The following is a 21,836-nucleotide window of genomic DNA, read 5'->3' as shown; positions in this document are numbered from 1 at the left end:
GAATGTGGGTGTGGGTAACCCTTGAATCTCTAGAGCTATGGTCTGAGTCTCTTGTCATTCCAGCTAAAGAGGGGTGACTCACACCCTGATTTCTTATCTGCCCAGAGGCTAGATTTCACCCTAAGAACCATGTGGATTAGAATGTCTTGTATGTTCTCTTAGTTTTAAGGACATAGTTTCCTGATGTTGCTTTGTTACCTGCTTTTGATAACTTGGATCCCTTCACTCTCTGTAACCAACACCACAGCCTGTGGTTCTTTCTGATCCTATTTCCCAGGGCTTTGAGGGACGTGGGGTAGACAGTCTCCCATTCAGGTTTGTGGATGCCTCTGCAGGCAGGAAGCTACCTGAAAACACTCTGTCTGTAAGCAAGATGTCCTTAAAGAGACAGCCAAGTTCTGGGATATTCATTGCATTTTTTGAGAGACTGAGAAAGAATAATCATGATCTCGTCAGGTCTAGACCCCCCTTAGCAACTAGAATCCCCTCTGAGTTCCCTTAGATGACTTCTTCATGGGTCCCTGGAATTCTGGGCCTGCTTTAAGCCTGAAATCGCCTATACAATTGAAACCTTCTCACTAGGATCCTAGGACCTGTTCATAAGACAGAGGTGTTTTCCTCATTCTCACCCTCACTCAGCTCTGTACAGAGGAAGTAAAACTAGGCTACCTAGGCCAGGTACAGTGGTTCAGCACTTGGGAGGCCGAGGCGGGTGGATCACCTGAGGTCAGGAGTTCGAGACTAGCCTGACCAACATGGAGAAATCCCATCTCTACTAAAAATACAAAAAATTAGCTGGGCGTGGTGGCACATGCCTATAATCCCAGCTACTCAGGAGGCTGAGGTAGGAGAATTGCTTGAACCTGGGAGGCGGAGGTTGCAGTGAACTAAGATCGCACCATTGCACTCCAACCTGGGCAACGAGAGCGAAACTCCGAAAAAAGAAAAAAACCTAGGCTAGCTAGCACCATGAAGCCATTGTTATTGCAACTGCATATAATGAATACTATATCAATCAGTTTTATGATTTAGATGAGAAATAAGGAGACACTTTCTCTGGACTGACATCACATGACTATTCCACGATACTCTTTTTATTAAGTCATAAAAGTGTTTGCATTCACAATTGGGGTGGGGAAGATTGTTTTGAAACTCACCGTTTCTTAAATCAGGAATGTAGAACTAAGGAGCTGTACCAAGAAAGGAATAGCAGAGGGGTCAGGGACCTCGTTCCCCACTGCTAAATCTAGAGCCTTTGGTATCTTGACTGCAAAGGCAATTTAGATTTCATTTAAGAAAATGACACTTTAACATTCTTCTATACTTCTAGTAATACCTATCCAAACACTTCTGAAGACCCATCTCCTGTCTTCTCCACACTTTTTAACTAGTTCTCCCACAATTTCTATTCCATAATTGCAAGCTTAAACCCCACAGCATGTAGCAGAGTCCACAAGGATGCCCTGTACTGGGCTGAATAGTGTCCCACAAAAAGTCATGTCTACCCATGTATTAGTCTGTTTTCACGCTGCTGATAAAGATATACCCGAGACAGGGTAACTTACAAAGAAAAAGAGGTTTAATGGACTCACAGTTCCACATGGCTGGGGAGGCCTCACGGTCATGGCGTAAGGTGAAAGGCACGTCTTACGCGGCGGCAGGGAAGACAGAATGAGAGCCAAGCAAAAAGGGGAACCCCTTATGAAACCATCAGATCTCGTGAGACTAATTCACTACCATTAGCACAGTATGGGGGAAAACCACCCCCATGATTCAATTATCTTCCACCGAGTCCCTCCCATAACACATGGGAATTCTGGGAGCGACAATTTAAGATGAGATTTGGGTGGGGAAACAGCCAAACCATATCAACCCAGAACTTCGGGTGACCTTATTTGGAAATAGAATCCTTGCAGATGTAATTAATTAAGATGAGGTCATGCTGGATTAGGGTGAACCCTAAATCCAATAACTAGTATCCTTATAAGGCCTTGTGAAGACACAAAGATACATGGGGCAGAAGGCCATGTGCGGATGGAGACAGGGATCGGAGTCATGTTGCTACAGCCAAGAAACACCAGGAACTGCAGGCAAGCAAGGGGCAAGCTGGGTAAGAAGCCAGGAAGGACTCTTCTCTAAAGGTGTCAGATGGAAATGGCCCTGGCCACACCTTAATTTTGGACATCTTAAAATCCAGGACTGTGAGAGAATGCATTTGTTGTTTTGAGTCACCCAGTTCCTGGTACTTTGTTTCAGCAGTCCTAGGACATTAAAACACACTTCCATTAGGGTTTCAGCAGCACGACCTCACTATCTCACCTTAGAAGACAGGGCAGGGCAGCCCAGGAATGGCTAATAGAGCACACCTACACACCTTGCTTTTATTTACTGGTGGATCACATTCGTTTCTGTGCCTCCTGCCCTTTGCAATGGCATCTGTGCATTTTCTGCTTAGGGTTCTATGCTCTGGATCTGTTAACATACCTGAAGACACAGTGTCCACAGTTCTTTCATTAGTGTCCTTTCTTCCCATCCTAGCAAAGCATAATTACATACATACATTAGAGACAGCAGTTAAGCTTTAGAGCAGTAGTTTTTAACCTTTTTAGTCTCCCCAAAAATATGCATATTCCTCAGGGGTCCACAAACCCCAGGCCAGAGACCACTGCCTATGTGGAAAGTTCAGACCTCCTTGAGGATGACTCCAATCTCTCCTTCTTACCACCTACTGGTACACCAATTCCATTTCAACTCGCTTCTGAAGTCCATGGGTGCCGTTTCGGAGCTGAAAAGGCACCCATGGGCTGACTCAAAGTAAACTGCTATCCTAAGCCACCCTGGAGAGTCCCATCGGGAAAACACAATGTTAATGGAGAATTAGCCCCAAGTGGGAGGCACAACTCGTAACAAATAGGAACAAGGACGGCCCGCTCAACCATTCGCCGCCCTCTTCTGGTACCTTTTTCTCCTTTCCTTTTCCTTATCGTCTCCTGACTCCTCTAAATTATCCTTTAAACAAAGGCACCATAATAGGCAGCAATGAAATTCAGAGCAAACAAAACAACAAATATGTCATGCACTGTACTTCAGTTCATCGCAAATGCCTTGCCCACAGGTGTCCTGAATCCATCTGTGGTATAAACACTCCGTGACGGTATTTGCAAAGATCTTCCTGCAATGAACAGTCCACCCCAGACTACCACAGAGCATTTTATTGCCCTGTACTCTTTACTCTTCATTAGATATTTTGACTTAGATGGATATGGAAAGTTTCTTTTCTGTCAAACTTCATTCCAATCTTAATCCATCCAAGTGATTCTTTAGACTGTCTTTACCTCGGTTCTGCCACTCCAGACACACTCTTCTAATCAAATTGTTATAGATGACAAAAAGTATTAGGCATCTTCTATGTGTAAACATCCTCAGAACATAAGACTGTTCATGATTGGGAATTTCAAAGTTGCTTCTGAATTCCAGCAACCCTCCCCCGTCATCCAGCCCCTAGAGTCCCGATGTCTACCTCCTCCCCTGGAGCTGAGGCCCCAGCTCTACATCTCCTGCATCACCTAATAGATGGGGACAAAAAAAGATGAGTGGCCAGTGGGCACCAATGACAAGAGGATGAAATCAGGTCTTAGAATTATGTTTCTGATGCATATTGATTTTACTCTTGTCACCTGTGGATAAGAGTCTACATAAGAGGCTGGGTGGCCAGGCACAGTGGCTCACGCCTGTAATCCCAACACTTTGGGAGGTCAAGGTGGGCGGATCACGAGGTCCGGAGATCAAGCAGATCACGAGGTCAGGAGATCGAGACCATCCTGGTCAACAAGGTGAAACCCCATCTCTACTAAAAATACAAAAATCAGCTGGACGTGGTAGCGCCTGCCTGTAATCCCAGCTACTTGGGAGGCTAAGGCAGGAGAATTGCTTGAACCAGGGAGCCAGAGGTTGCAGTGAGCCGAGACCACACCACTGCAATCCAGCCTGGCAACAGAGACTCCATCTTAAAAAAAAAAAAAAAAAAAAGAAGTTGGGTGCAGTGGCTCATACCTGTAATCCCAACACTTTAGAAGGCCAAGGTGGATGGATCACTTAAGCTCAGGAGTTCAAGGCCAGTCTGGGTAACATGCCAAGACCCCATCTCTACAAAAGATATCAAAATTAAACAGGAGTGATGGCGTGTGCCTCTAGTCCCAGCTACTCAGGAGGCTGAGGCAGGAGGATCACAAGCCTGGGAGGTCAAGGCTGCAGGTCATACCACTGCACTCCAGCCTAGTCACACTGCACTAAGCTGAGGTCACATCACTGCACTCCAGCCTGGGTGACAGCAATATTGTCTCAAAAAAAAAAAAATGTCACTGGGCACAGTGGCTCATCCTGTAATCCCAGCACTCTGAGAGGCCAATGCAGGTGGATCACAAGGTCAAGAGATCAAGACCATCCTGACCAATATGGTGAAACCCCGTCTCTACTAAAAATACAAAAATTAGCTGGGTGTGGTGGTGCATGCCAGTAGTCCCAGCTACTCGGGAAGCTGAGGCAGGAAAATCACTTGATTCCGGGACGCAGAGGTTGCAGTGAGCTGAGGTCATGCCACTGCACTCCAGCCTGGAGACAGAGCGAGAATCTATCTAAAAAAAAAAAAAAAGTCTACATAAGAAACCAGTCTTCCTAAGTACCTGCTTAACTGAGGGAACAAAGGAAATAAATCTATTTAGGGATTTTAAAGACCTCTGCTGTCTTACTGATAGACTGCTCCATCTGCAAGAAAATCACAACCTCCTTTTAAGTAGGACTTCCCTTTCAAAGCCATTAGGACAACCAATGAATTCGCCATGTAATCAACACTTCTCACCTACTAACAAGATATTACTTAAATCTGTAAGGCCCTTCAATACCAATGCCTTCAAGGAGTTTGAATCTTTTAAAAATAATATCTAAATTTATTGTTTCACGTTAGTTTGAATAAAGCGTAAGCCAAGATGGCTTAAATATCATTTACAGATGTCCAAGCTTCTTTCCAATTACAAGTCATGGGCATCATCAACCTCATCCTGGACTTGCAGCTAAAAAAGACAAAAGGTCTGTGTGACGTGACAGAAGAGCACAACCTACTCGTGTCATGAGCAAGGAATCAAAGTTGAAGAACAGTAAGGGTCTTGACATCAGCGCTGTAAGAATTATTCTGCAGTAATGGTACTCCAACCCAGAATGGGGAAGAGTACTGAGTTAGTTGAGGACATTCTGGACACAATTCTGACAGATTTCAGTCTCAAGATCTCTGTTGGAGCAGGTTTCATTCTCTTCTTCAACTCTCTTTTACGGAACAGCAGAACATGAGCCTTCATAGAAGTGATTAACGGCCCTTCCGCTTCTTCATTTTTCCTCCAGCCACCTTGTTCCTGACACCAATAGCACCCTCTGTATCATCGTTATCTCCGGCATCCTCTCGCGAGCGTTTCTTCTTTTCTCCATGCTCCCTTAACTCCTACAAGAAAAAAGAGGATGGGATTGAAAATGAATTACTGGCCCTGAAGGGAACACATGCTCATCCCCTCCCCTTAAGCTGAAGTATCAAGTAACTCCCCGATGCCTGACATTAGTAAAGGAATGAGACTCAACTCCAAATATATAAAGATGTTAACCTTATTAGTAATCAAAATGTGAACATTCAAATAATAAGGTTTTATTTTCACATGGTGGATTGGCAAAGACTTAAGAGAAGGGTAATCCCCAGTATTGGCCAAGGTGAAGAAAATTCACATATATTGTCACTTATAGTGCAATATGCTATAGCTTTTCTTGGTCTGGTAGGGGGAGCAATTTGGCATTCTGTATGAATTCAGATTTTAACTGTGTATATCCCTTGGCCCACCAATTCTACTTCTAGGGATTTATTCTAAGGGAGTAAGTATGCAAAGCTGTATAAAGCAGGATGTTCAACACTGTACCAAAGCAGAAAAAAAAACTGGAGAAAAGCATAAGCATCCATGAATGTAAGTGTTTCATACACATGATGGAATTCTTTGTAGCCATTAAGAAACGATCACATGGATCTATATTTGGTGAAACAGAAAAATGTTAATCCTGTATAATTAGATAAAGTCTAATTGTGGCTAAAGAAAGAAAAGGAGCCAAATGTTATCAATGGTTTTCTGTGGGGAATGGTTTACCTTTTCACTTACTACTTCAATTCTTTCTGTATTTTTTTGATTTTTTTCCCCAATGCACATGTAATACTTTTATAAACAAAAATACCAAACCAAAAAATCCTATGTGGGTGGAATAAAAATCAAATCTGTAACTCAGCTACTCCAAAAGCAACCCATGGGCAAAGTTTCTCCGTCCCTCAGACTACAACTCCAGAAAACAGGCAGCATTTCCAAGGGTTTTCCTCTAAAATCTTCTCATCACCACTGCTACTGTTACTACTGTACAGTGTGAGTATCCCTTATCTGAAATGCTTGGGACGAGTAGTTTTTCAGATTTCAGATTTTTTCTCATTCTAGAATATCTGCAGATACATAAATGAGGTACCCTGGGGATGGAACTCAATTCTAAATACAAAATTCATTTGTTTCATATGTACCTTATACACATTGTCTGAAGGTAATTTTATACTCTCTCTCTCTCTCTCTCTCTCTATATATATATATATATTTTTTTTTTTCTTGAGACAGAGTCTTGCTCTGTCATCATGCGCCAGGCTGGAGTGCAGTGGCACAATGTCGGCTCACTGCAACCTCCACCTCCCAGGTTCAGCAATTTCCTGTCTCAGGCTTCCGAGCAGCTGGGATTACAGGTGTGCGCCACCATGCCGAGCTAATATATACAACATTTTTAATAATTTCGTGCATTGAAAAAGTTTTGACTGTGTCTCGATGGTAACCTGTCACATGAGGTCAGGCATGGAATTTTCAACATGTGGCAATCCTTTTGGCACTCAAAAAGTTTTGGGTCGCTGGACACAGTGGCTCATGCCTGTAATCCCAGCGCTTTGGGAGGCCAAGGCAGGTGGATCACCTGAAGTCGGGAGTTCAAGACCAGCCTGACCAACATGGAGAAACCCCATCTCTACTAAAAATACAAAATTAGCCAGGCATGGTGGTACATGCCTGTAATCCCAGCTACTTGGGAGGCTGAGGCAGAAGAATTGCTTGAACCCAGGAGGCGGAGGTTGCAGTGAGCAGAAACTGCACCATTACACTCCAGCCTGAGCAACAAGAGCAAAACTCCATCTCAAAAAAAAAAAAAGTTTGGGATCTTGGTTTTGGATTTCAAATTTTTGGATTAGGTATGATCAGCCCTTACTAGTAACTATATAGTTTACATTGGCTTATCTGGTGCTCATAAAACCCCAAAAGGTATTCAAGGCAAGTGTTATTCCCAATTTACAGGTGAGAAACTGACTCTGATGCTGAGAAATTAGGCAAATTTCCCAAGCTCACACAGTTCACACAGCTGGATCTTCTGACTTCAAGTCCAATGAATGATCTCACCACATGTGACACATGAACAGTGGCTGTGAATGGGGTCACTCTGGTTAGACTGAGGTCAAACCCTGATTCAACCATTTGGTTGTACAGTCTAATGCAAATTACCTACCATCTGTACACCTTAGTTTGCTCATCTTACATTTGGAATAAAATAATACCCAGCTTCTGCAGTCTCTTACGAGGGTTAATATAATAAGTGGCACACAGTTAACACTGTTTGCACAGACACTGGTGAGAAAAGAAACTTGCATACCATTCGGGCAAATCTTTGGGCTTCAGCCACACGTTCTGTCAGCATCATAACCTCATCATCCTGTGTCGGAAAGACTGGTAGTTTCTTCCCAATTAAGTGTTCTATGCGCTGGAAGAGCTCCACATCATACCTGAGGAAGGAAAACTGCACAGCTTTGGTTGCCTGGTAATGTAAATGTCTGTCCATTCACCGTTTATTTTTATATGATACAACACAATATGAGCCATAGGTTTAAACAATATTAAACATGTTATTTCTTTTCTAAATATTGGTTAAGTGCAATCTCTGTGCGTAGCCAATTCAAAAATCACTCAAGGGAGGCTAGGCGTGGTGGCTTGCATCTGTAATCCCAATGCTTTGGAAGGGCAAAGCAGGAGGATCACTTGAGTCCAGGAGTTCCAGACCAGCCTGGACAACAGTGAGATACCATCTCTATAAAAAATTAGAAATCAGCCAATCGTGGTGGCATGTGCCTATAGTCCCAGCCACTCAGGAGGCTGAGGCAGAAGGACCACTTGAGCTTAGGAGTTTGAAGCTGCAGTGAGCTATGATCAAGCCACTACACTCCAGCCTGGGCAAGAGTGAAACCTTGCCGCTTAAAAAAAAAAAAAAAAGACATGAAAATCAGCCAGGCAGGTGACTCACGCCTGTAATCCCAGCACTATGGGAGGCTGAGGCAGGCGGATCACTTGAGTTCAAGAGTTTGAGACTAGCCTGGCCAACATGACAAAACCCTGTCTCTACTAAAAATACAAAAAGAGGGCCAGGTGTGCTGGCATGTATTTGTGTTCCCAGCTACTTGGGAGGCTGAGGTGAGGCAGGAGGATTGCTTGAGATCAGGAGACGGAGGGTGCACTTAGCCAAGATTGCACCATGGCACTCCAGCCTAGGCAACAGAGCAAGACCCTATTTAAAAAAGCAAGCAAGAGAAAGAAGAGTGGAGTGGAGGGGAGGGGAGGGGAGGGGAGGGGGAGAGGGGAGGGGAGGGGAAGGGGAGAGGAAGGGGAGAGAAGGAAAGAAAATCACTCAAGGTATTTATTCACAGAACAGCCTTGGGTGCATAAAAATTTGTTCCTTAAAAAAAAAATCAGAAAGTTATTCTAATACTTTCTGAGTTGACAGAAAGGCAATTGCTCTCCAGCTCTAGGTACCATTCTACATGCAAAATACTATACTAGATCTTTTACATATATTATCTCCAATTTTCACCAAAACCCTGCTAGATAGGTATTATTATTCCCATCTTTCAACTCCTTCTTCCTGGTTTTCAGTATGAAAGTGATTAGTGTAGTAAACAATGGCGTTAGGTTCCCAGCCAGTGGCTCAAAAGTTCTGCTCTTTTCTCTACATTGCTCTGCCCCTAAAGCTGATTTACTTACTGTGTGACAAAAGTAATAGCCTTTCCAGAGCGCCCAGCTCTAGCTGTTCGACCTACTCGATGGATGTAATCCTAAAACAAAAAGGGTAAATAAATTCAAGTTATATGGATTATAAGTAAAAAAAACAAAAAAAAAAAACAACTACCTATGCAAAGTCTTGCTGCAAAACCTTTGAAAGAAAATAGATTCATGTTGTAACATGGAGAAAATAAATGGATAAATGGCCTGGGCAATTTGTTGAGGCAAATCTACTTCATCTTTTTTATTCTCTTTGCAGCACAAAATTGATCCAATGCTTTCCCTTCTTTTATAGAAAGATAAATCTACAAAGCATATCTACATGGTCACAGGCTACATGGTAATTTTAAAAGACAGCACTGGATCTCAAGGCAGACCTGGGTTACAGCTCTGGTCTACCACCTGCCAGTTACACAATTACCTGCAAATCACATAACCTCTCTGAACCTTTGTTTCCATCTATTGAACAGGAATAAAAATATATGCCCAAATTAGAGTTGTTATGAAAATCAAATGAGATAGCACCTTGTCTACAGAAGTAAAATACAAAGACAAGAGACACACCAGTTCTCATCCAGGGGTGATTCTGTCATCCTCAAGGGACACTGGTAATGTCTGGAAATATTTCTGATTAAAACAAGTGGAAGAGTGTGTGATGCTGCCATTTAGTGGGCAGAGGCCAGGAATGCTGCTCGGAATCCTTCAACTCAAAGAACAACCCCCGCAGCAAAGAATCCAATAGTTTAAAATGTTCGCAGTGCCAAGGCTAAGAAACTTTGTGATACACTAAGAACTACAGGCTGTCATTCTCAAGAAACAACAGTGACCTAGATCGGTATGTGGTGCACCTGCCTCTTTTGACTATGAGGATCTAATAACTCTCCTTGGCTACCTCCTTCATATGTACTAATGTTACATACACAGGCCTGTGCAAGGTGATGAGAATGAACAAATCAAGGGCGTTCTTGTTTTTTGATACTTAATCAAGAACAAAAAACTGTTGTAACTAAGGAAAGACAGAAGACATTCCATTAAGAAATACACTTTAGGACTAGAAAGGCAAGTTAGCAACAGGACTCACCTTGGAATGGGTAGGAATGTCAAAGTTGACAACTACATCTACATGAGGTATGTCCAAACCTCGGCTGGCAACGTCAGTTGCTAGAAGAATGGAACGGGCCTTGGCCTTAAACTTATTAAGGGATCCTAGGCGCTTACTCTGAGGTAATGAAAAAGAAATGTTGGACAACTTAACGTATGTTTTGGAATACAAAACACAGAACAGACAAACACAAGAACAAAGAAACATACATTTTTTCAGTTTTTTTTCCCCCTAAGTTTTGAATGGGGCTTCAAGGGACAAAACAGAAATACGGAAGCAACAAAACTAAGTAAGACTCAACAAAAAATACGATACAAAAAAAGGGTAGTTTGAAATGAAAGAAAGGTAACTGGGAAATAATGTATTAATGTTTTTAGAGACCAGAGTCATTATTATCACTAGGGCTGAAAAAATCAACTCGACAGCTTGCAAACCAGACAGCTACATATGAAATATTCTAATGGAAGCCTCCTGCTACCCTGAAAGAAGAAAGCGAGGATCTAGGGCAACACTTCGAAGCCCGTAATTACAACAATTATGGAAACAGGCATTGATGCCCTATGTCCTTATTGTACAAATCTACTGTTAGGAGGTTTGTCTCACTCACGCCACCAGTGCATGGCTGATGATGACGAAGAATCCTTACCTGACTCATCTGTCCATGGAGGGGGATGGCAGTGAATCCAAGATTTCGCAGTAGCAAAGCTGTTCTCTGGGTGTTGTTACAGGTGCTGCAGAATATCATAAAGGAGTTTCCAGCCAATTCATTTAGAATATAAACCAGGTAGGTATCCTAAGTTACAAACCCAAAACAATAAATGTAATTGAACCTGGGAGAAAGGATTAGAGACCTGCCATACACATAGGTAAAAGACTAAGCCTATAGTTGTTTCTCAATTATCCACACCCCCAGCTGCCAGCTTTACAATCCTTAACCAGCATTACCATCTCTGTGAACCATGTATTCCCCACACAGCCTAAAGGCAAGCAGGAGATCTATACTGAGCAAACAGAAGTCATTATATCAAAGCACAAAACCAGGGGCTTCACCCTAAATAAAAGCTACATAACAAGCAGACAGAGAAAAAATTACCTCAAGGATGGGGACGGGAAGGAATCATATGATTACATCACGACTTCAATATTGTGGTTTAATGTGTTGTGAATTCCTGGAATGTCTGGCTTATCAGTGATAATATAAGCATTAAATGCACTCTAAAGCAAACAGACGGGATGCCAATCTGCATTGCAGCTCTTAGCTAATCAAGAGTTGACACGTTTTCAGATGCTTTGGTGAAAAGAAGAGGGAGAGGCAGGAATGATCAAAGTAAACACTTTACCTTGAATTTAGAGGGAATAAAAATATAATATTGCTGTAATTTTTCAACTGTCTGGTATTTAGAGGAAACGGCACATTTCACAGGATTCTTCAGAGCCGCTCGCTGAAGTTTTTGCACCTGAAGGAAGAACATCCAGAACAGCGCACTGATGCCTAAACACTCTTTATTTAAGATATGGGTTGGCTCTGTGTCCCCACCCAAATCTCAGGTCGAATTGCAATCCCCACGTGTCACGGGAGGGACCTGGTGGAAGGTGATTGGATCGTGGAGGCGGATTTTCCCCATGCTGTTCTCACGACAGTGAGTTCTCACAATTTCTGACGGTTTTAAAGTGTGGCACTGCCCCCACCTCCTGCTGCCATGTAAGACGTGCCTTGCTTCCCCTTTGCCTTCTGCCATAAGTGTAAGTTTCCTGAGGTCTCCCCAGCCATGTGGAACTGTGAGTCGATTAAATCTCTTTTCTGTATAAATTACCTAGTCTCAGATAGTTCTTTATAGCAGTGTGAAAACAGACTAAAGCAATTTATTTTTACTTATTGTTATTATTGTTGTTACTGTTTACTTTATGTATCAATTCTCCTAAAGAAGAAACAAAAGTCCTAGCATATTTCACCTTCTTGGTCATGGTGGCAGAGAAGAGGAATGTTTTCCGATCTCGAGGAATCACTTTAAGGATCTTGTCAACCTAAGGCGCAAAGGGGAAAAGATGCCAATGTAACATTCAGACTGGAAGACCAGAAAATCCTCCAGGTAGTGAAGGAGGTAGACACTAACAAACCAAATGTATCACTGTGAGGATTTGACTCGAAAATTCAATTCAATTCAGCTAAGGTTTACTGAATATTTACTATCTGATACCCTATCAGACACTATAAAAAATACCTTTCTGAGAAAAGAATAGTATAAATTAGTAGACTGGACCTAATCTAACAGAAAAGTCAATATTAATCAACTAAGTAAGCTGGGAGTAGAGGGTCATCAAAAAAAATGAAGATATTTCAGGGTGTATGTCAAGGTCTAAATTAAATGAAATTGAAAAGAAAATCTGGTTTTGATATTTCCCATTTCTGGAGTCAGAGCCAGACTATATTCTAAAGATAAGAGGGTGCTCAGTAAATGCAACTTGAAGATTATCAAGAATAAAACTGATACTGATGCAACGTTCTACATAAAACAAGTGGGCATTGAACCAAATTTTGAAACAGGAACCCTGAGATGCTCTAAGAGGAGGAAAGAAATTGAGAGCTCACCTCTGTCTCAAAATCCATATTCAGTATTCGGTCAGCTTCGTCCATGACCAAGTATTTCAGAGCTCTCAAGTTGAAACCTTTCGTGTTTTCCAAGTGGTCAATCAGTCGACCAGGAGTTGCTACCAAGATAGGTTGAGGAGAAACAGTGATGTTTTAGAACAGGTCAAAAAATAAATAAAGTTATCTGCCCCACCCTACAGCTCTCAACAAAATTTAACTTAAGAAATTAAAAAATTTAATAGGGTTACAAAATCTTTCTATCCAACACTAACAGATTTTCTCTAATTCATCACTGCCAATGTCTTTTACCTCTGTCAGTTACTCACCTATTATTATATGTGGTTTTTTTGCAAGGGCCAAAGATTGAGACATTGAATCAATTCCACCTACAATTACAGCTACAGAGAGAAAAAGAACATAGAGACGAGATGCTTAATTTTTTCCACAGTCCACTGAATATCTTTTAAAGCCAATGCCAGATTTCTACTTAAATTTTGCTCTTCCCTTACAATTAATACTCTTCCCAAAGCTAACATACAACATTAGCTCTTTAGGTCAATAAATGATGCTTGTAACACTTTACTCCATTTTCCTTTCACACTCATTATTCACTTGTAATATAAGCCCCTAAAAACTACAACCCAGGATCCCTTCCCTCTCAAACACTTACCACTCTGCACTCCAATAGAGGACCCCAGGGCTTCAAACTGCTCTGAGATCTGAAAGGCCAGCTCCCGAGTCGGGGTGAGAACTAGGGCAAACAAACGCTGCGGGGTCTCCAGCAGTGCATTTAGAATGGGCAAAGCAAAGGCACCTGTTTTTCCAGAGCCGGTTTCTGCCAGCCCAATGATATCACGACCTAGAAGAAAAAGAAAACATTCAACAGCCAAGAAATTCTCTCTGCACTATTTCCATGTTTTCTACAGTGACACGATGCTGGGCACAAAATAGACTCTGAATAAATATCTGATGAACTGGGGAGAGAGAAAGGCTGAAAACAGAAAAGACAAGGTCTCTCTCTTGGATAAGCTCAAAACCCAGTGGTGAGACAAACATACAAATGCACTATAATGTGGTAAGAGTTTTAATATAAGCCCCTACAAACTACAGTGAGAACACAAGGAAAAGAGTAACTACTGCCCAGAAGAGTTAGAAAAGGCTAACAGAGGTGATGAGTGAGTTAAACCTGGAAGTAAGCAAAGAAAGGAAGAAAGGATATTCCTGTAAGAGGGAAGAGAATTAAGGCTTTACAGAACATAGCACGCATAGTTAGGCTAAGAAGTGCATAGCTAGGCTGAGAAGTGCAATGTGGCTGGAAAACAGAAGTGTTAAGGGAGAAAGAAGAATGAGGCTAGAGTTTTGATGCTTTCCTATAAGACAGAATTGAAGGATTTTAAACAGGGAATATCATGATCAATATTACTCTTTAGGATGATAAACTCTAGGCCTGATGGCACAAGGAGGAGCCAAGGAACTTAACAGTGCATGCCATTTACTGCTGCTTCTGCGGGAAGAATGCTCTAAGGAATTCTTTAAGAACAGGTCACCAATGTGTTTTATCACCACTCAAGCCACAATTTACAAGACTTGGAAATTAACTCCTGAGTCAAAAGTACTATCTCCAGGCTGGCTGCAGCCCGTGAGGTAGCTATGCGCTACAACAGCATCCAGTGAGAATGCTCCCTATTAAATCATGGCCCCCGCAGTCGCTGCTCCTGTTCTATGACTGTGTTACTGCTGAGAAGTCTTCTTTACCTAGAAAATAATCCTATAATAAATAAATCCCTTTTCCCTGACATAACCTAAACATGACTTACAATTTGAAATGACTTCAATGACCAAAGGAAAACCAAGGCTCAACTGAGACACTGGATGTAATTCAGGAGAGATATGATGGTGGCCTGAACTGAGGCCAGGCATGAGCACAGGAACCAGTGAGCTTCAGAAACTAACAAAAGGAAATGTGAGTGACGCACACATTTTTAGTGCGGGACACTCAAAAGCCAAAAATTAGTCCTGGTGAGGAAAATAAGGACTTTGGTTTCCACATAGGGAACTTGAAACTTAAGGTTCCTGCAATAAACTCAAAGAGATATGTCTAAAAACCAGTTGGACATACTTGTTTGGAGCTCAGGAAAAAAGTGGGGGTTAGAACAGACATGGGAGCCATGAGTATCCTACCACTGGTACTCCCTCGGGGGCAGATGCTTCAGAATCATCTATGAGGCTTACGCGCGCGCGTGTGTGTGTGTGTGTGTGTGTGTGTGTGTGTGTGTGTGTGTATGCCCAGTCCCACTCCTGGAAATTCTGATTCAGTAGGTCTTGGCTGAGGCCTAGAAATCTTTATTTAACAACAACAACAACAACAACAAAAGCTCCACAGATGATTCTGATGAATACAGACTCACTTTAAGACAGGCTTTAAGGCTGAGGGCTGAATAAGAAATGTTACATAATGTTTCAGAGTAAGAAAAAAATATAAAGACAGAATCAAAATTGTAAGGGAAAGGAATCAGAAGAGACTGAGAAAGAATAGCTAGAAAGACAGAAGAGGAAAATGCTGTCTTGAAATTAAGGAGGAAGACAGCTTCAAGCAAGAAGAGTGATCAGTAGTATTCAATGACACTGACCAGTAGAACAGACTTGTAAAATCCATCTCTTAAACATTAATCAGTCAAACCAGGATCTGCCATGCCAGATCAGATGACAGTGTGATATGGCTTGGCTCTGTGTCCCCACCCAAATCTCACCTTGAACTGTACTCCCATAATTTCCACATGTTGTGGGAGGCAACCAGTGGGAGATAATTTGAATCACGGAGGCAGTTTCCCCTACACTGTTCTAGTGGTAGTGAAAACGTCTTAAGAGATCTGATGGGTTTTGTCAGTGGTTTCTGCTTTTGCATCTCTCTCATTTTCTCTTACCACCACCATGTAAGAAGTGCCTTTGTCTCCTGCCATGATTCTGAGGCCTCCCCAGCCACAAATGGAACTGTTAGTTCAATTAAACCTCATTTTCTTCCCAGTCTCAGGTATGTCTTTACCAGCAGCATGAAAATGGACTAATACACAGTGTATCCTAGTGAATTCTATTCTTTAGGCTTCTTTTCATTAACATCAGTGTTTTCCATTCAAAAGCATATGCAGAGATGTGAAATCCAAGTCAAACCAGACAATGGACTGATTTTTTAAAGATTGTAGACACAAATGACAATCCAGGAATAAAATGTCTCACTCATCTACTTATTTTAATGTCTCCAGTGGCAGGGCAGGTAACAATGAATTGAAACAGCAACCACCTATCTGAGAAATAAAGGTCAGTGTAAGCAAAAGATTCCCAAAGCTTTTTATTCCTCAACTCCTAGGGGATACTGCCATCCCCGCCTGTGTAACACAATACACCGTCGGGAACAGGGGGTGGAGGAGCTAGGATTTGTCCTTTTTTGTCAAGGGAAATCTTAACATTTCAGAAGAAAGGAGTACATAAGAAAGATTTAGGGAAGTAAAAGAGCTAAAGTTGCTTGATTCATGAAGCAGTAAGCACCGCTTGCTGCCCACAGCTGAGGCCTGCACTGCTTTCAGTTTTTTAATGAGTCCCTCAGAGCAACCCTCAGTTTGTGAAACTGATACATTTTTCTATGTCATTTCCTTTCTTTCCCTCTGAAGAAGTCTCTAAGCCTTTTTAGTGTTTATACCTATAGAGAATAGACCAGAATGCATAAACTCCGTAAGAGCAGAATAAATTTTGTCATACAGACCTGCCACATTGCTAGCACTGAATTAAGTGCTCACTATACAGCAGCCATTAATAAACTGAAATTCTTTGAGGACAACTCTAAGTGATCTCTGAAACCGACATAAATAGATCGTGTCTCACTATGTTGCCCAGGCAGGTCTCAAACTCCTGGCTTCAAGCAATCCTCCCGCTTCAGCCTCCCAAAGTGCTGGGATTACAAGCATGAACCACCATGCCCATCAAACAATTTTTGATCTCTTGATAGTAACACACTTTGATGCAGGTCCATTAACAGAGGTTTTTCGAGCTATAAGATTCTATGTTCAAATTCCAGCTCTGGCAATAATTAGTTATGTGACTCTAGCCAAGGGACTTAACCCCCTGAGTCTCAATTTCCACACTAATAAAACAATCATCCCTACCTACTGGTCTGGATTGTCACAAGGTTTAAGAACAGCAGACAATCTGGGCTCAGTAACTTTGCAGAAACTGAAAATGTCATTAGTCCCAAATTAAAATTTACAGGTTATTTTAATCGAATAACAACAGCAACAAAAACAAACACTAGATTATTTGAATCATTTGCTTAGAGGCAGAATCTATAGATTCAAATGAAGCATGTATAAACTACTCATTAGAATGAGACAAACCCAAGAATAAGAATAAAGACATTTTCCATGGTGATTATTTCTGTCAGTTCCTAGGAATCTTCGACTGACCTCTCCCTATTCTTTTCTGCAACAAATTTAAACTTATGGCTGAAAAAATTAGAATGATTTTAGGATTATTACCAGTTATTTTGACTCCTTCTTCTCACCTATGCTGTAGGGCAAACTGGAAAAGTTAAAATCCATGAACTTTTCTTGCTATATTAAAGGAGCACTGGGCCACTGATATTTCTTTCCCACCACCAGCCTTTATACGGTCCTTATACTCCAAACTTCTCTATACAAGTTGGAAATGTTTACTAGCCCCGCCTTGAGACACTTTCCCTTCCCTAATTTGTATGAACCTACACTCTCATGATTTTAAACCCTCTATTGACTCTTCCAATTTTCCTCTGTCATCTTCTGGCCTCATTTGCCAATCTAACCTATTTCTAGTCTCGGTTATAATCGCTCTTTGGATACAGTGTCTATATCTAATTCTGGCCTCTTGATCAAGTTCCAATCCCAAAATTCCAACTGTTTATTTTTTTCCTATTTTATCGTCCCCTCGTTTTACTGACAAAAAGTTATAATATACTTATGGTATACAATGCAAAGTTTTGATGTATGTATACTCTGTGAAGCGATTAAATCAAGCTCATTAACATATCTGTCACCTCATATCCTTGTCATCTTTGTGGTAAGAACATTTAAGATCTACTCTCCTAGCAATTTTCGAATATACAAAACATTATTATTAACTGTAGTCACCATGCTATTCAATAGATCTTCAGAACTTATTCATCCTGTCTAACTGAAACTGTGCCCTAAGCAACATTTCCCCATTCCCTTCCCGCAATTATCAACTCTAGCTCATTGATATCCAAAATCAATGACTTCCAACTGAATTCAGCTTTCCTGAATTCTTCCCCCTGTTCCCTTCTGGTATCAGTGATACACCAATAATATGCCCTAAACATACAGCCTAGAAACTGGGCAATAATCTTACATTTTCTCCACCCCTTCCTTGCTTCTACTTTACTGGTTACATAATCATGATTCTTTTTCTAACATTTTCTCTTTTTCATTCTACCACCACCCTACCCATTATTTATTGCTAAAATCATTACAATGACATTGGTTTCCCAGACTCCAATCTCTTGTCTCTAACGATCTTTCACAGCTATGAGATTAATCTTCCAAGAGCACAAATCTAAATCCTTAATCTCCAAAAATGCTCCACTGCCTGTGAAAACAAACACCAAATTCCTTGACCCAGCACTCAAATCCTTCATAATCTGGCCCCAATCACCTTACTAAATTTTTCACCACTCTGTTACGTACTCGCAAATCTCCATACATGCCCATGTTTTCCAGACTGGCTTTTTTTCATGTTGTTCCCTATGCCTAGAAAGTCCTCCCCTCCCCTCATATCTGAATGTCTAAATTCTTCTAAATTCAGTCTTCAAGGTTCAGCTCAAATGTCCTCCCAACCTCCCTGGACAGAAATAAAATGAAATAAATCTTCTCTAATCCATCCCAATTAGAAGTAATCTCTTCTCCCTCAGTGCACTCTGAATGTAACTTTCTTAGGTCTCCGTTCAACTTGTAATAAATTTATAATTATCTCTTTAATAGAATCTAGACTCTTGGAGAAGACAGTTAACCTCCAGTGCATTACATTTACACCAAATAGTAACTATTAATGGAAGGAGCAAATGAAGTTTTGCAGAGTAAGCCTAACCCCTTTTCCACATGACAGTTCTTCAAATCATTAAATTTTTCAATTATTATAAATAACAATCGATACATTAATTACTAATAATCATAATTATGGCTTACATTAATCACTAATATAGTAATACAATAATAGCTATATTAATACTAACAATAATTAGCCACATTACTCCTCTTATAATAATAGCTAAGATTACATTCACTTTCTCTGAAGATCTTAATAGATTTCAGTTAACTAACACCTCTGGGCCTCTTTTATCACCTACTCTAATCCTGTAAAGTTGGTACTTTAGGAATCTAAGAGCAGGATTTTACTTCTACTCCTGTTAAAGTCCATCCAATTACGGCCAGGTGTGTGGCTCACGCCTGTAATCCCAGCACTTTGGGAGGCCAAGGCAGGCGGATTCCTTGAAGTCAGGAGTTCCAGACCAGCCTGGCCAACATGCTGAAACCCCATCTCTACGAAAAATACAAAATTAGCCAGGCATACTTGGGAGACTGAGATGGGAGAGTTGCTTGAACCCAGGAGACGGAGGTTGCAGTAAGCCAAGATGGCACCACTGCACTCCAGCCTGGGCTACAGAGTGAAACTCTGTCTCAAAAAAAATCCATCTTAAAAAAAAAGTCTCAAAAATAAAAAAGTTCATCCTGTTGGTTTCAGTTCCACTAGCCATCAATCAGCACTTTAACCATTCTTTAACAAATCTGATAAGCATGCCTCACAGCAAGAACTCTCAACTCCTCAAGACACACATATGTGTTCCAGGCATCCTTCCCTGTCTAAGTGTGCACCCATTGATGCATAAAGTCTACCAAGATTCTCGTTAATATACTTTAATCCAGGGCTTCCTTAAAGTTAGCATCTGTGGCAGAGAACAAACCCTTTCAGCTATTAAGACAGAAAGTAAGCTCAGTAAAACTGTAGAATGCCATTTTCAAATACCATTACCCAAACTTTGTACATTTAGTGACCATATCCTCATTTCACTTGAAGTATGCAGTATGCAAGCAACAGCTTTCAAAAGGGGTAAGTATCTAATTGAGATAACTTTATATTAAATCTGTACGAGGTCATACAACCTACCTTGTAAGGCCAAAGGAATAGCTTCAATCTGGATCTTTGTGGGTTTTGTCCAACCCAACTGGTCACAAGCTTCACACAATACATCTGTCACACCCTTAGAATTCAGAAAAATAGACCTTAGCCAAGAACAGCACACATCTACCTCCCTCCTACTTAACTGACTTTGACAGAACCATCATGTACAACCCTTATACTTGATTTAAAAGGTATTTACTGTGCATCTCAGAGCCTACTCTTTATAACATGAGACAGTAGCTCAAGACTTAACGAATACTTTGTACTCACCAAGGCCAAGGCCAAGTGCTTTACATGTATCATCTCACTTAATTGTCACAACAATTCTGAGAGGTAAGTACTTTTACTACCCCCAATTTACAGATGTGGAAAGAGAAGCACAGAGAGGTAACAATTTGTCTATAGTAAGAGACTGGGTCAAAATTCAAATCTGGTTGGTTCATCTGACTCCAAAGCTCCAACTATAGAGACCAATTCCCCATATGTACAACCTCCTGGACACATACAAATGTTGCCACACTAAACTGGAGAACACGGCAAATAGGGGTCCTCAGAGCCCAGCAGCCCTCTCACCAACCAAACTCTGAGTAAGTCCGGAACCCGGCCCCCTGAAATTCTGGGGGAAAACCCAAGCTAGGCCCCGAGATGCTTTTGTACACTATCAGAGCGGGGTCTAAGGTAACTGGGGTATGCCTGAGCCTGACACCAGAGTATATAAAAGAAGCCAGCATCACCCATTCTCACCAGGTCTTTAAATGTTTTAGTTTCCTCCTCTTCTACCGCCGGCTGGGACGCTTCGGTCGGAGAATCGTGCTCCGCGGACGCTGCCATCTTGCCCGAGGTCTCCGGAAGTGGGTATGCGGCGCGCGGGATGCTGGGAAATGTAGTTTTAGTTCTCCCTGGTCGGGGTGCTCTGGGCGCCCCCTGCGGGTTTGCTGGGATTTGCACTCGTCCGCTAGGCGGGTGGGGCCCGGTGGAAATGCAGCTCAAAATTAGCGGTGGATATGAGCGCGTAGGCTTGGGGAATAGAACCGAGTGCAGAAGAGGCTGATCACCAGGAAATCCAGTTGACCTTTAGGTCCCTCTTAAAAAGTATTCCCTACGTGTGTCGCCAGTTATGTTCCTCACTTTTCTAACCATAGAATTTGGAACGGATTGGTATCACAATACTATTTCTTTTTTATTATTTCATTAATTTATTCAATAATGTTGAGAACCTACCATATGCTAAGGTTATGCTAGATACCTAGTGAACAGGACAGTGACCTCTGCCCTCGTGGAGAAAAAGAAGACAGATCATAAATAAGCTATCACAAATCATTTCAAATTGTGGAAAGTGGCTGGGTGCGCTCACACCTGTAATCCCAGCACTTTGGGAGGCTGAGACAGGCGGATCACTTGAGGCCAGGAGTTCGAGACCAGCCTGGGCAACATGGCAAAACCTCATTTCTACAAAAAAATACAAAAACTAGCCTGGCATGCATGGTGGCATGTGCCCAGCTACTTGGTAGGTTGAGGTTGTGGGATCACTTGAGCCCAGAAGTTGAGGGTGCAGTGAGCCGAGATCGTGCCACTGCACTACAGCCTGGGCGACAGGGTGAAACCCTGTGTAAGTGAAAATGACAGAGTAACCTGGGGAGGGTGGGTTGTGCGGATGACTGTGAGATTGGGAAGGCCTTTCTGAGACAATGATTTTTAGCTAAGACCTCACTGATGAGCAGGAGAAAATGCTGTAAGAGCCCAGGAGATAATTATTCCAGAGTGAGAGAATTACAAG

At 41.7% G+C, this 21,836-nt stretch overlaps 1 protein-coding gene across 1 annotated transcript; it reads right to left on the bottom strand.

The window, feature by feature from the left end:
- Positions 1 to 1,062: 1,062 nt before the first annotated feature.
- DDX47 (DEAD-box helicase 47) lies at positions 1,063 to 20,912 on the bottom strand. The gene is made up of 12 exons (XM_064377691.1): positions 20,804 to 20,912; positions 20,045 to 20,138; positions 13,512 to 13,700; positions 13,168 to 13,239; positions 12,842 to 12,960; positions 12,205 to 12,276; positions 11,592 to 11,708; positions 10,898 to 11,044; positions 10,231 to 10,368; positions 9,132 to 9,202; positions 7,753 to 7,882; positions 1,063 to 5,491 (listed from the first exon to the last, which is right to left on the bottom strand). The coding sequence occupies exons 1-12, from the start codon at positions 20,888 to 20,890 to the stop codon at positions 5,360 to 5,362; spliced, it is 1,368 nt and encodes a 455-aa protein (XP_064233761.1). The 5' UTR covers positions 20,891 to 20,912; the 3' UTR covers positions 1,063 to 5,359.
- Positions 20,913 to 21,836: the final 924 nt, after the last annotated feature.

The sequence above is a fragment of the Aotus nancymaae genome, unplaced genomic scaffold, assembly GCF_030222135.1.
Source record: "Aotus nancymaae isolate 86718 unplaced genomic scaffold, 86718_ANA_hifiasm-v0.15.2.pri h1tg000016l, whole genome shotgun sequence".
Lineage (NCBI taxonomy): Eukaryota > Metazoa > Chordata > Mammalia > Primates > Aotidae > Aotus > Aotus nancymaae.
The sequence above is the reverse complement of the archived record's forward strand: the minus strand, read 5'-3'. Positions and strand labels throughout refer to the sequence as shown.